This window comes from Amphiura filiformis, chromosome 3 (assembly GCF_039555335.1).
Source record: "Amphiura filiformis chromosome 3, Afil_fr2py, whole genome shotgun sequence".
NCBI classification, from domain to species: Eukaryota; Metazoa; Echinodermata; class Ophiuroidea; order Amphilepidida; family Amphiuridae; genus Amphiura; species Amphiura filiformis.
In genome coordinates this window covers 23,139,608-23,154,987 of record NC_092630.1, presented here as the reverse complement: position 1 = coordinate 23,154,987, position 15,380 = coordinate 23,139,608, and the positions used below count along the sequence as shown (strand labels likewise).

Genomic DNA, 15,380 nt, shown 5'->3' with positions numbered 1-15,380 from the left:
CAGGTTTTGGATACTCCAGTTATTTGCAACAGTTTAAAACAAATTTTCCATTATATTTGATTAACGTGAAATATAAATAGAATAATCTTTGATCCAAATTTAAAGAAATATTAATGTTAGTGATACATTTTCTAGAAACAATTATTTAAAGGTCACGATTGCAGTGGCAAAGGTCAATCTGGAAAAATGGACGACGAAGCTCCAGTAATTTATGGCTTAGAATTCCAGGTGAGTGGATAACTAAATAAATTAAATGTATTCTATATCTGAAAACAGTGAACGGAAGATATGTTCTTGTGGTTAGATACCTTAGTAATCGAATAGCTTAACAGGTGTGAAGGGAAATTGGAATTAAAGAAGAGACTAATTGTAGGAAGTGCAAAATTCAACAACCGTGACATGATTATATTTGCACGGAAAATCTCACCGCAATATTGCTCCACCTACACTCAGACATGACAGAGTACTACAGAGTACGTATCAACAGTCAAAGTCTACATGCATTAGGGCCGATTGTTTGATTCGATTGCGCAGGCATATATCTGGATTCATACAGCAATACTGTCGATGTCTGGTACGAATAATTCCGCGTGAATTGAGACGTCGGAGCAGGTCAAACACAGAGGACTAGCCTACATCCCGTATCCTACTATCACTCAAACAAGCAAATCTCTTCACAAATTCACTCACCTTGCGATCCTACATCATCAGTTGAAACAAACAAGTTTCCAAAAACAACTTTGTCATTCCTCAAAACTACAAGTAACTTAATTAATAAAAAATTGAAATCCTACTATTACCCGTTATTGAAAATTTTGTTCGATTTATGTGAACCAAAAGAACGCACAAGTCGAGTTCATTTGACCAAAATGGTATCTCCTGCCTCCTGGTCACCTCAGATATGACGTCAGTATCAAGCTGCTTATTAAATATTCATGAAACCGATCACGTGGTCACAATCGGTGGATCGGATTGGTTGAAATCAACGCCACGTTTTTGACCTTACAGGGTTCAGAGATATGCATATTCATGTATGAAAACAGTGATGCGGATATAGTATCATCATCGGGACTGAGAAATGCGACATTTTCGATGTTTGTACCGGGGTATTTCAGACACGGAGGCTCGGAGATTTCTACAAATTCGCCCAAAGGTAACCAAAGGGTTGGGGATCGCATTTTTAACTATCACTAAATGTTTTCGGAATTGAGGTCGGCTAAAAAGTAGACCGTTTCGGTGACTGTAATTGGTGTAGATGTCACATTTTGAACAGTGAGCGATAAGTGACCAATTTGACGTTCAGCACAAGTGTTTATCCTTACTCAGGGTGGCGCAGGCATTGATTGTCTAAAGGAGTATTTAGGTATGCCAGGTGTGAGGTGAATTCAAATTTGCCATCAAACTGCATCATTTTATATATCAAATTAAAGCCCTTGGGTAAAGAAAGCCAAAACTGAAAACCTTTTTGTCATAGCACTTTCCGTAGCAAAGTTATATCTTGTCAAAGATTGACTTTCATCAAAAAGATTCTGCTTGCAAAATAATGAAAATTCCCCAAAACAGCATTTCGGTGGTGTTCCTAGATCTTTGTCTCATGATGATAGCAGCTTTTTTTAATGGAACTGCTATCAAAATCCCTCTAAAATTCCATGTGCGATTGTCTTATCACCATAAAAAATCATATATTTGGGTCAAGTGAAGTATAGAAAACATATATTTATGTAGGTTTCCTTGACCAGCCTGTTCTTTTAAATTTCTATGTAAAATATGTATTGTGTTCTAGGCGAATTTGGTTGACTAGCAAATGTGTTAATTAAGGTTTGCCTGGCATACCTAGAGTATTTCGTGATCCTAGCATCCTTTTTTTATGACATTTTTCAGTACCGGTACATATCCACGAAAAAAACCTATTCCCAAAATTTCAGTGAACTTTGACGTTTCCATAAAAACGTTTCGTACTGGAAGTGTTGTAATGAAAAGACATGTTATTGTTATGAAGTTCTTGGTTATCATTTATAAAAACATTGCAAACACTCTTCAAGCGAGGAGTATTTAAAGGGCTTTGCGGAAATAATAAAAATATTAGGGGCCTCCCTGTTTTTATGATGTGTTGACAAAAACTTTGCAATTGCAATTTTACACAGAAATGAATGGTATAAAAAAATATCATAATATTAAGGGCCTCCCTCACCAATTTTTGAAAAAGTCCGGACAATATACATGTTTTTTTTACTTGGCCTTATATAAATACATTCCTTGTGTATTCATTCATTCATTCATTCATTCATTCATTCATTCATTCATTCATTCATACAATAATATACAGAAGAGGCCTTATTATACATACATGCAACAGCCAGGGGTATAGAGAACAAAATTTATAATTACATGTATGCCTACCATTGTTTTGTTTTTGTTTTTTGTTTTCTTATCTCAGGCTAGAGCTTTAACAGCTCAAGTAGCTGAGACGGACGTCATCCGATTCTTAGTTGGTTCACAATCACTGAAGCATGAGAATCAAGTACATCTACTGGAGTTTGATGATGAGAACAACATCCTGAATAAGTCTGTGTACATCCATAAAGATGGGGAGATATGGCATATGAGTAGTAGCCCTGGTAGTGGAGATGTTATGGCAACATGTTACAATAGAAGTAAGGATGTTATTAGGGCTCATATTGAAATACCCTACCACGTTTTCACACAGAAAGAAGGCAGGATTCCCCTCGCTAAGCGCGCGCCTCAGGAAAGCTCGGTCATAAAACGGATGGATTATATGCATCAGTGATACACCCTGCCCAGGATTTTAACAAAAGAAGGCTAGCACAGGAAAGCTGCAGGATGGCGCACACCTTCCTGTGTAAGGGAATTCCAATATGAGCCCTTACATGATGATGGGTTTATGTGATGTGGGGGTGCCTAGGTGTTTGACATACACTCGTTTTTCACATACCATGGACCACTCTGCAATGGGGGACCATCCTCAGTTCAATGAGGTCTGCAAACAACCACAATTGCATAACTAATGAATTTGCAAAATATATCCTCTATTGTATGAGAGATATATAACATCCGCAGTTGCAAAGTTAAATTTCATACACACAAAAATACACACACAAAATGCTGGAAAACATCCTTATTAGTAATAGTATGTCGATTGAGTACAGTTTCAGACGACCACGTTTGCATAGTCCTAAATGGTTGTTATATATTATTTTTAGTTGTAGACAACAAAACAGAGACTCACGCTACAATATGGAGATTACCAACTCAAGACGATGGCTCGGAGAGTGAACCAGTCGTATTAGACGACTCTCCATCCAGTGCGCAGTCATTAGAAGTCCTGTGTCGGCTGGATAACAGCCATGGCAGCATTGCAAGGTATGTTCATTCACAGATTTCATTGTCATATTAGACGACTCTCCATCCAGTACGCAGTCATTAGAAGTATTGTTGGCTGGATAACAGCCATGGCAGCATTGCAAGGTATGTTCATTCACAGATTTCATTGTCATATCAGACGACTCTCCATCCAGTACGCAGTCATTAGAAGTATTGTTGGCTGGATAACAGCCATGGCAGCATTGCAAGGTATGTTCATTCACAGATTTCATTGTCATATCAGACGACTCTCCATCCAGTACGCAGTCATTAGAAGTATTGTTGGCTGGATAACAGCCATGGCAGCATTGCAAGGTATGTTCATTCACAGATTTCATTGTCATATCAGACGACTCTCCATCCAGTACGCAGTCATTAGAAGTATTGTTGGCTGGATAACAGCCATGGCAGCATTGCAAGGTATGTTCATTCACAGATTTCATTGTCATATTAGACGACTCTCCATCCAGTACGCAGTCATTAGAAGTATTGTTGGCTGGATAACAGCCATGGCAGCATTGCAAGGTATGTTCATTCACAGATTTCATTGTCATATTAGACGACTCTCCATCCAGTACGCAGTCATTAGAAGTCCTGTGTCGGCTGGATAACAGCCATGGCAGCATTGCAAGGTATGTTCATTCACAGATTTCATTGTCATATTAGACGACTCTCCATCCAGTACGCAGTCATTAGAAGTATTGTTGGCTGGATAACAGCCATGGCAGCATTGCAAGGTATGTTCATTCACAGATTTCATTTTCATATCAGACGCCTCTCCATCCAGTACGCAGTCATTAGAAGTATTGTTGGCTGGATAACATGGCAGCATTGCAAGGTATGTTCATTCACAGATTTCATTGTCATATTAGACGACTCTCCATCCAGTACGCAGTCATTAGAAGTATTGTTGGCTGGATAACAGCCATGGCAGCATTGCAAGGTTTGTTCATTCACAGATTTCATTGTCATATTAGACGACTCTCCATCCAGTACGCAGTCATTAGAAGTATTGTTGGCTGGATAACAGCCATGGCAGCATTGCAAGGTATGTTCATTCACAGATTTCATTGTCATATTAGACGACTCTCCATCCAGTACGCAGTCATTAGAAGTCCTGTGTCGGCTGGATAACAGCCATGGCAGCATTGCAAGGTATGTTCATTCACAGATTTCATTGTCATATCAGACGACTCTCCATCCAGTACGCAGTCATTAGAAGTATTGTTGGCTGGATAACAGCCATGGCAGCATTGCAAGGTATGTTCATTCACAGATTTCATTGTCATATTAGATGACTCTCCATCCAGTACGCAGTCATTAGAAGTCCTGTGTCGGCTGGATAACAGCCATGGCAGCATTGCAAGGTATGTTCATTCACAGATTTCATTGTCATATCAGACGACTCTCCATCCAGTACGCAGTCATTAGAAGTATTGTTGGCTGGATAACAGCCATGGCAGCATTGCAAGGTATGTTCATTCACAGATTTCATTGTCATATTAGACGACTCTCCATCCAGTACGCAGTCATTAGAAGTCCTGTGTCGGCTGGATAACAGCCATGGCAGCATTGCAAGGTATGTTCATTCACAGATTTCATTGTCATATCAGACGACTCTCCATCCAGTACGCAGTCATTAGAAGTATTGTTGGCTGGATAACAGCCATGGCAGCATTGCAAGGTATGTTCATTCACAGATTTCATTGTCATATTAGACGACTCTCCATCCAGTACGCAGTCATTAGAAGTCCTGTGTCGGCTGGATAACAGCCATGGCAGCATTGCAAGGTATGTTCATTCACAGATTTCATTGTCATATCAGACGACTCTCCATCCAGTACGCAGTCATTAGAAGTATTGTTGGCTGGATAACAGCCATGGCAGCATTGCAAGGTATGTTCATTCACAGATTTCATTGTCATATTAGACGACTCTCCATCCAGTACGCAGTCATTAGAAGTCCTGTGTCGGCTGGATAACAGCCATGGCAGCATTGCAAGGTATGTTCATTCACAGATTTCATTGTCATATCAGACGACTCTCCATCCAGTACGCAGTCATTAGAAGTATTGTTGGCTGGATAACAGCCATGGCAGCATTGCAAGGTATGTTCATTCACAGATTTCATTGTCATATTAGACGACTCTCCATCCAGTACGCAGTCATTAGAAGTATTGTTGGCTGGATAACAGCCATGGCAGCATTGCAAGGTATGCATTTGGGGACTAATAGTTAGGAAACCTGATTTGATCAAATCAGACTACCCACCTGGAAGTATTTTTGACCAGTTAAGTTGAACATACTATAGATGAGTTGACCTCAATGTGTATCAACAAAGGCAAGGGGCCGGTATATCTTTATGCTTGAGTGAACCCCATGCAACCACTACACTGTTCAATACTATAGTGATGTGGCGGGAGTTTTAAAACATGCGCCCTGAACAAAATATGATGCGCGTGCATACTGCCAGGCAAAAAACAATGGAAATTGTGATGATGCGTGCGCATACTGCCAGGCATTGACGTCAGAAGTCAACTCATCTATAGCACTGGTGTATGTTACCGATATTGTGTATACATAAACACTACATACCTGTACAAGTACTGTAAAAGTGGACATATCCATACTGCATGTATTTTTGTGACCGCAAATAATCAATGTGCGAATATGTTTCTTTTGCATTTAGGTAAAGCACGTGTGGCCGAGTGGATAAGGCGCCTGACTCATAATCCATAGGTTGCGAGTTCGAGCCCCGCTCGTGCCAATGTGTTGTGTCCTTGGGCAAGGCACTTTATCCTCATTGCCTACTGGGGGATGGGGTTGGATTGGATGTTTGTATAGTGTTGTTTGTTTCAATGTTGCAATATTGGCGCTGATTAAGCTGCTGCCTGCAAATTGCATTGTGTCTGTTTAGGTGTGTTTAATGTACAATTCTAGCCATTTGACCTATGGGTCACCATTAGAGTTTGAAATAAAACCTTTTTTTTTTTTTTTTTTTAAATGTGAGGAAGCTTAAAATCACAAATGGGCTATTCCATTTAAGATCCACACTACCCCTGTTGAAGATTTTGGAAATATCTGCCACAGGGGGAGTATGAATTTCAAAGGGAATGAGCACATTAGGCAGCTCCATTTGAATTTCATACACCCTCTGAGATAGATTCAACCTGAATCTTCCCATGAGGGAGAGTGAGTATTAAATGGAGCTGCTAATGTCTAAATTCCATTTGAAATTCATAATCCCCCTATGGAAGATATTTTCAAAATCTTCCACAGGGGAGTGTGGATTTAAATGGAATAGCCCAATGTAAGTGAACAAGTGAAACAGATCAAAATTGGTACAAATTAATCAGGCAAAAATGACAGTATTTATCTTATTTTCAATTTGCAGTATTCTATGGGAACCTCAAGGAGACGGGAGTAAAATTTTATCCATCAGTGATAATAACATAGTCAAATGGGATCTAGAGGCTAGTTCAACGCAAGCAAAGGTAAAGTTACATTATTTCATATATGTGATGGGATCAAGCGAAATCAGTCGGAAGTCAGAAATATTTATTTTCAGATATAGCTAAACAAAGGAATACATTTCTTTAGTTGCTTATTGTTTTGGAAACACTTCAACTGTTCATATCTTTGGAACAAAATGTTCAATTTCAATGGGGTTTTCTGCAAAATGTAGCTTTACAAATGATTGATTGATGCAATCATACAGAAAACTGAAAATTAAATATAACCAACTTCAGACTGATTTGCTTGATCACATCACATATACCTGTCTTACTCACAATTGTTTGTTTGTTAATGTGTGTGTGTGTGTGTGTGTGGGGGGGGGTATTTGTAAACAAGAGGCTAGAGCAAACAGGGACACACACATGAGAAACCTCTGTCTAACAGCAGGGACTGCAGACGTCCATGATTCCTGGACAGTATTAATAGAGATAAATCAACATAAAAATGTATAGAAGTGTCAGATCAGTCTGCACTTGAGTGAGTTTTATGCTGTTTTTGATCTAGTAACACCATCAAGGAGCCATTGATGTCTACGGTTCCTATGCATCCGCTGTTACACACAAATTTCTCACATTCATATTTGCTGGTGTTTAAATTCAGTGTTGTAGCTAGCCTATATTTAGGGTTGGTTAAAATGTGATTCGAAGTTGTATCAAAACAGTGCATTTTCTCAATATTTGTGCCAGTCGGCAAGACCTCAAATTCCCTATACTCTGATCAGCTCGTAATAGACGGGACTCATAACATTGTGGATTGGTATAGAATAGCGTACAAACAGCTTGGTGCACCACCTACGTGAACCACGCTTTGCATATTTCTTGACTGATGCACGCTTTTATGATATGAATTTGTGGGACTTTATTGATGTGCGCAGTAACAAAAACAGCATAATTCTCACCTATTACAAGCTGATCAGAGTGCCGGTTGGTCAACTTGAGTTCTGGTTATGCAGACTGGAGCTGACCAGTAGGGTGTTTGTATGTGTGTGTGTGTGTATCTTGTGCAGAGTGAAGACTGACTGGCTTTTTCTGAAACAAACTTGAAAGCAAGTAGTGAAACATTCTTACATGAAGTTTTGATATGATTTTTTTTATAAAGGTATCCAGTACTGCAACTCTAGAGGGCAAAGGTCATCCAAAGTTCACATCGGGCCGATGGAATCCACATCATAATAATACACAAGTAGCTACTGCCAATGATAGCACAATAAGAGGATGGGATCTAAGATCAATGGAGTAAGTAGTCAGTAATTATTACATTGCACTTACCGTAACCACATTGGTACAAGCATATAGATTTACAGATAAACAGACAGACCGACACCTTTGCACACACATGACACAGAGCATCACTCTTGTATCACACCCATTCATATCCCACACACCTCTGCATACATCATCCAAAACACACTCCTACCTATTTTTTAACTCACAATAGCGGACAAAATGCATTTGGCATACCATTGGACCTACTGCAGACCCCGACATACAGAGGACTACTCGTTTGCAGCTAGCTAGGGCCACTGTTTGAATGCAAAAAAGTCCTGTGTGTATTCTCTGTTGCAGACTTGCAGGTAAACATGCACACACACCTACTACACACATCACAATCCTGAAAAGATTGGGGTAGGGGAAGCATAAGAATGTTGTGTTTCCAACCCCATTCACAGAGATGTGCTGGAGATAATTCTGTAAAAATTTGATAGTTAGCATATGTGCTTACTATCAAGCGCTTTTGAAAACATGAAATTGTACCAAAGTCTGGCTGAGCTAATGGGGTTGGGAAACACATTTGCAGGTTTACTTGTTCGGATATAACTAGGTGTATCGATGATTTGCTCAAAAGCCTTTACAATTGTGTGGATGGGGTTCTTCATGTTTGCATGTTTTAAAAGCACTCAAAAGTAAGCACATATGCTAACTATCAAGTGTTTACGGTATGACATTATAACATAAATTTATGTGAATCTTTTTATCTCATAATATCAGGCAGGTATACACAATAGAGAATGCCCATGGTCAGTTAGTGAGAGAATTAGACTTTAACCCTAACAAGCAGTACTACCTAGCAAGCTGTGGTGATGATTGTAAAGTCAAATTTTGGGACGTCAGAAATACAGATCTACCTGTAATGAGTCTTACAGATCACTCACATTGGTAAGTAAAAATATAATCCCATCAAAATGCTGTGCCAATCAGTACAGGTATATCCATATTAAGCGATATAGTTGTTGTAAAGAAATATAGACCTACCTGGGATGACTCTAATATAACAAATCACTCTCATTGGTAAATGAAATTAACGTAAATATAAAATCCCATTAGAATGCTGGGCCAATACATAGCATGTACGAGGGGGTATCCAAAAGTTTTTGACATCACCCAGAAGGAAAAGAGCTATATTGATGAAATTTTGTCAGTGTAATCACTGGTCCTTATATACATTATGGTCCAAAAATGGTCTCTTTAGTATGTTTACTTTCTTTACAGGTGGCGCTAGATGGGCAGTAGGTGCATAACGTACAAGATGGTGAAAATTGAGGCATGCAGCTGCATTTGAAGGGTTAGGCCTATGCTCAGAAAATATATGACTAAATGAAAGCTATCTACGGTGATGATTGCCCATCATATGGCACTGTTGCTTTTTGAAAAAGAAATTTCCAAACTGGCCACATGTCCCTCACAGATAAGCCAAGAAGTGGACGTCCATCACTTACGGATGATGTGGCCACAGTGAAAAAATTCAAGAAAGTGGAGGATCTTATCATGAAAAGGTTATGCGCCTACTGCCCATCTAGCGCCACCTGTAAAGAAAGTAAACATACTAAAGAGACCATTTTTGGACCATAATGTACATAAGGACCAGTGATTACACTGGCAAAATTTCATCAATATAGCTCTTTTCCTTCTGGGTGATGTCAAAAACTTTTGGATACCCCCTCGTATGTGTATGTGCTATCATGTCACAGATGATAAGCGGTCCAATTATTTTAAATCCTAGTTTATACCAGCACTCAGTCGTGTTCAATTTAAATATTATTTTAATGACAAAAAACTATTTTGCCAGAAAAATAAATTTGCCATGATGAGAACTTTCAGTCCATTAAGAATTTGTTTACCAATTTGTACTGCCCTTGCGTTCGTATATTACGTACAATGTCTACAATGCATGTCGCAAATTATTAAGTAATTAATGTTGATAAATTGATAAATTTGAATGATTATTTTAAAGTCAATTAATGTCTATTGATTGACTGATTGATGATTAATTGAATTTTGATTGATTGTCTGATTAAATGATTGTCTGATTAATTTGTTATTTCAGGGTATGGAGTGTAAGATACAACCATTTCCATGATCAGTTAGTATTAACTTCAAGCAGTGATAGTCGAGTGATTTTAACCAATGCATCATCAATATCATCAGAACCCTTTGGTCATCTTGATGATGATGATGATGACAGCGATAAAGATGATGACGAAGAAGAAAAGTAAGGAAAAGTTTGTAAGCGATGATTGTATGTTAAAGCATTGGCCAAATAAGTGTGTGTGTTTAAAATAAAGTTTTTGACCCTAGTCACTCCTTCGGTCATTGATTTTTTCTCGCTGAAGAGGTCAAATCGAGGGTTGACAAACAGAAGGCCTTAACTCAAAAAGTGCCTTTTTGAGAAAAACAAGTAAAATAATAATTTTGCATTGAGAGGTGACCAAGTATTATTGTGCTATAGATGCAATAGGAAGTTGAATTGAGTTAAGGCTTTATGATTTTAAGAATCTGTGGTATTACAGATCATTTTGGTACCAAAATCTCAAAATGGCCAAAAGTGAGTTAAGGCCTGCTGTTTGTCAACCCTCAAAATGTTATTTGTGGTCAATTGCAACCAGACCTTAGCTGCATTATGGTTACTTTCATGTAATGGTGGTGTTCAAGGTCACACACTGAGGTCATATGTCATTTGAGGTCAAGTTGTAAAATAGGCTGAAAATTTTGTTTAAAATGTCTCAAAAGAGTATTTGCTGTGCACGGTGTGTTCACTACCTGACCAATTTAGGATCACCATCTCTATTTTAATTTTTTAGGTAGAGTATCAAACTAACAGTAATGCGAAGTGGAAATTAAATTTTGTTTAACACTCCCATTCATGCTGTTGTCAGGTCGAGGCTTACCACATAAATGTGCAAGGGGCGAATAGTAAAGAAAGGGAGGTTATCTTTAGGTGGTTAACAAGGCTGTGCAATGCATTTTAGGTGAACTTGGCTTCTTTTAAGATAATCAACTTTAACTAGGACATGCATTGTTGAAAAATAGAGAGGTTTTATAACAACACACAAAGAATTCAGAAAAGAGGAAAGACAAAATATACAGAAAGATAATGTTAAGGGCTCATATTGAAATTCCCTTACACAGGAAGGTGTGCGCCATCCTGCAGCTTGCCTGTGCTAGCCTTCTTTTGTTAAAATCCTGGGCAGGGTGTATCACTGATGCATATAATCCATCCATTTTATGACCGAGCTTTCCTGAGGCGCGCGCTTAGCGAGGGGAATCCTGCCTTCTTTCTGTGTGAAAACGTGGTAGGTTATTTCAATATGAGCCCCAAGACTACGTCCATCACATCAAAACAATTCAGTTTTCTTTCTAATATGGGTTTTCGTTTGATTTGTGGGTGGGGTGTGTGTCCATGTGTGTGTGCAGTCCAGCATTTTGTCATATATTGACGTAAAAACAGATTGTGTTCAATCAAATTCAATAACTTTGTTTCTTTTTCTGCTTGTATGTTTCAGAGCAAAAGAACCAATTAAAGATGGAGTTATAGCTACATACGAGGAGCATGAAGATAGCGTTTATTCTGCAGAATGGTCAACTGCAGATCCATGGTTATTTGCGTCACTTAGTTACGATGGTAGGGTTGTCATTAATAGGGTACCTAAAGCAGAGAAATATAGGATTCTATTATAGCATACCATGCTACCACGTGGGGGGTGTATTCAGGGATCAATCATTGGGTCTAGATTGGAAAAAATAAAGTGTGAGTCAAATGGTTGCATAAAAATTGCACTTTCAAGCAAAAATGCTGTATATATATACATTTTTTAATAACACATACGCAGATACTTCTTATTTTGACTTTTGTAGTAGACTGATTCAAAAACATTAAAAAAAATATCCACATTCCAAATAAAACCACATTATCTCCCAACAAACACCACGTTTTGGTCAAACAAAATAGATCAGCATTTCTTTGCCATAAAATGTTAGCTTTTACTGTCAGATATATCCCCTTTTATTTTTGAGCCGAACAACTACAGCAAAGCAAAGAAAATTGGAATTTACTACCAGTGCACATGTCGCCAATACGTACCACTCCTTCGGTCATGTTATGGTAGGACCCTTTGTTGTGTATATCACCGTCCCGCACGATGTGTACGTACTGTGTGTTATGAACATAGTGTATGCGTTCGACTAATAATTCCATCGTAATAATAAAATGCCGGTTCCATTGTTTTATTCAAAATCTCGGATTTTGACAAAACTATAGCACCTAGAGTCTTGATAAAGTAACAATACAATATAATCGTGTAAAAAAAGAATTTTAAAAATTCAGTGAGGGCGTCCTCCTCAGCAAATGTTTTAATATGGCTTTAAATGTTGGGATATAAAGGTCATTAAAACATTGTTTTAAATGTTTTATATTAAAAAAAGAGTACTATATTTAAAAAAATTTGTGAAAATGTTACTGTAAAATATTTTATTTTGTTGTCCGCATGGATAGAGTTAAAGGTGTTTGGCCAGATTGGCAGACCTATTTCTGAGATTTTAGTATCAGAAGAAAAGTTGATTTTTTCCTCATTATCCCAGTGAAATTTAACACCCAAGATTTGTTTAGTTTAGATCATGCAAACAAAAACATGGTAAAAAGTGGTATTTACTATCCTATGCAGCATTGTTGTACACATTTTTGCTGCTCATGTCAAAACCGCTGGAGCAATACAACTCAAAATTTGGAAACAGATTGCTTTAAGGGATCTGGAATGAGCGTTTTGAGCGTTTGGACAGTATTTTTGTGGGACATGAGAGCACATCAGACATATCGAATTGCATTCTGAATAATGAAGAATGTCTTTCTGATATCAAATAATTTTCATTTTTGAAATTCACGATATAATACAAATTTTATGACAAATTATTCAAATTTGATATTTTTCACATTTTTGATATATAACAGTCCTCGAAGTAAATTTTATAAATCTAATGACATATTCTTAAAATGTATGTAGATATGGATTTTTTCCCCAAAAAGACCTTAGTTTTTTTGGTGTTTGGGAAAAAAAATCCATATCTTCAAATTTATATGAAAGGTCAAAATTTTCAATTGATCGTCGACTTTTCATCCCACCTACATACACTTTAAGTATAAATCATCAGATTTATAAAGTTCACTTCGAGTACTTTTAAATATCAAAAATATCAATTTTTAATCATTTGCCATAAAATGTGTATTACATTGCGAATTTCAAAAAATGAAAACTATTTGATATCAAAAGGACATTCTTCGTATTCAGAATGCAATTCGATATGTCTGATGTGCTCTAATGTCCCACAATAAATACTGTCCAAACGTTCATACCCCACCCCTTAACTGTAGGTCTGAATATAAGAATCTGACCAAATCTGACCCTCTATCTTTAAGTAAATTGGAACAAGAAGCATCTCATCTGTGTAAAGTCAAGCTAAGAATGTCAGGAGGGGTCTCAATGAGGGCCCACAATATGATACAAAAGAACCAGTCTTTGATCAAAGCAATGTAAGGCTTGATATATAAAGTAGCAATTTATGTGATTTTAACAGCAGAATAGAATATTATTACAACCTAAATATTTGATGTATACCACTGCTGATCAGAACAGTGTATGCAGGCCCGTAGCCAGGATTTATTTGGGGGGGGGGGCTGATTTTGAAACCCCAGCACCCCCTGGCTACGGGCCTGAGTGTATGTATGTACTGTATGTGCTCTCTATATAGATCCTAGTAATGAACTTATTGTAGCAAACATTAGGTTGATATTTAATGGGTTCTATTATGGATGCAGTATGCAAGTCATATTTTCATTATACAATTAAAGGTATGTGATACGGAAATACACTTAATTCACAAAATGATGTTAATTGAACAAAGCCCTTGTACGTGTTATAGCCTAGGAATCATATGAACTCAAGAAAATGTAAACAAAGTTAGATATACTTTAAGAGGGTCCTTAATAATTCATGTCAGGGGTACATTTTACTGACATTTATGATGTATTGTTAAGTCCTAAACTCACTGTAAATCCCAAACCAATTGTTAACGCTTTGTGATTGTGAACAAATTGTTATATTTTAACATTTTCGAGTAAGTGATATTTTTACTGCATTGCAGTAAACTAGTGATTCAAATTATTTCAGTCAATTAACAATGAATACCTTAAATACCATACCCGTACATTTTGATGTTACAACTAAAAAACACAACATCAGGATTCACATTTGTGTAAATGTGACTTAAAAGGGCATTTCGTGATCCACAGCCTCATCTCCCCACTTTTCTCAAAAAAGTTGAAATTTTTATATCACTAGAAACCTGTAGCTTCATAATGTTTATACAAACAATTTCTTCCAGATTATTTCGTTCAGCAAAAATATTGTCAAATTTGAATTACGTTACACCAGAACGGAATTACAACACATTGTCTATGGAGCAGTGTAATACACATAATCATGCATAACTTGCAAACGCAAAATCAGAATCACTTGAAATTTTGGGAATAAGCTTTTTTCATTGATATCTACTGACATATGTCATAAAAAGAGGATGCTAGGATCACAAAATTATCCTTCAATATTTGGAGAATCACATCTTAAATTCAGGTTTGTATAAAAAAAAAAAGAAAAATGAAGTATGCAGTAGTTGATTGTCTGATTTAACCATTGGGTTGAAAACAAACACAATTATGTGTGCTGAGATTGATTATGTGTGTCAGAAGAATTATTATGTGTTCATTTAAGTTAAACTACGGAAGTGGGTGTCTATTACTTCCAACCACAAGGTTTTTTATTTTCTTAATTTGAATTGATTTGCTCTATTTGCCATGAAAGAAGACGGTAAAACGTCCCAGGACCCAACATGTTTTCACATTTCCTGCAGCAGCAACTCATTTCTCAGTGTCATTTCTATTCAAGTGTACCCTACTTTGGCTTAACATGTAGTAGGCCCAGCGTTCGAAATAGGGCCGATCAGCCGGCCATTGGCCTGTAACTTTTCTGACTGGCATCTAGTTGCCGGCCCGGCTGGCCGGTAACTTTTTAAGGTCAAGCCCGGCTGGCCTGTAACTTTTTAAGGCATATTTCGAACACTGAGTAGGCCTAAACAGTAAAATGGCTTTCAGCAAACTATTTACAAACACAACAATATGTACCTGATATTGTGAAATATGTGAAATTTTTTCTGGAA

General features: G+C 37.4%; 1 protein-coding gene across 1 annotated transcript; it reads left to right on the top strand.

The window, feature by feature from the left end:
* The first annotated feature begins 115 nt into the window (after window positions 1–115).
* Window positions 116–12,376, top strand: LOC140148239 (EARP and GARP complex-interacting protein 1-like). The gene is made up of 8 exons (XM_072170110.1): window positions 116–228; window positions 2,438–2,654; window positions 3,222–3,381; window positions 6,776–6,875; window positions 7,996–8,132; window positions 8,886–9,053; window positions 10,222–10,386; window positions 11,678–12,376. The coding sequence occupies exons 1-8, from the start codon at window positions 187–189 to the stop codon at window positions 11,850–11,852; spliced, it is 1,164 nt and encodes a 387-aa protein (XP_072026211.1). The 5' UTR covers window positions 116–186; the 3' UTR covers window positions 11,853–12,376.
* The last annotated feature ends 3,004 nt before the right edge of the window (window positions 12,377–15,380 follow it).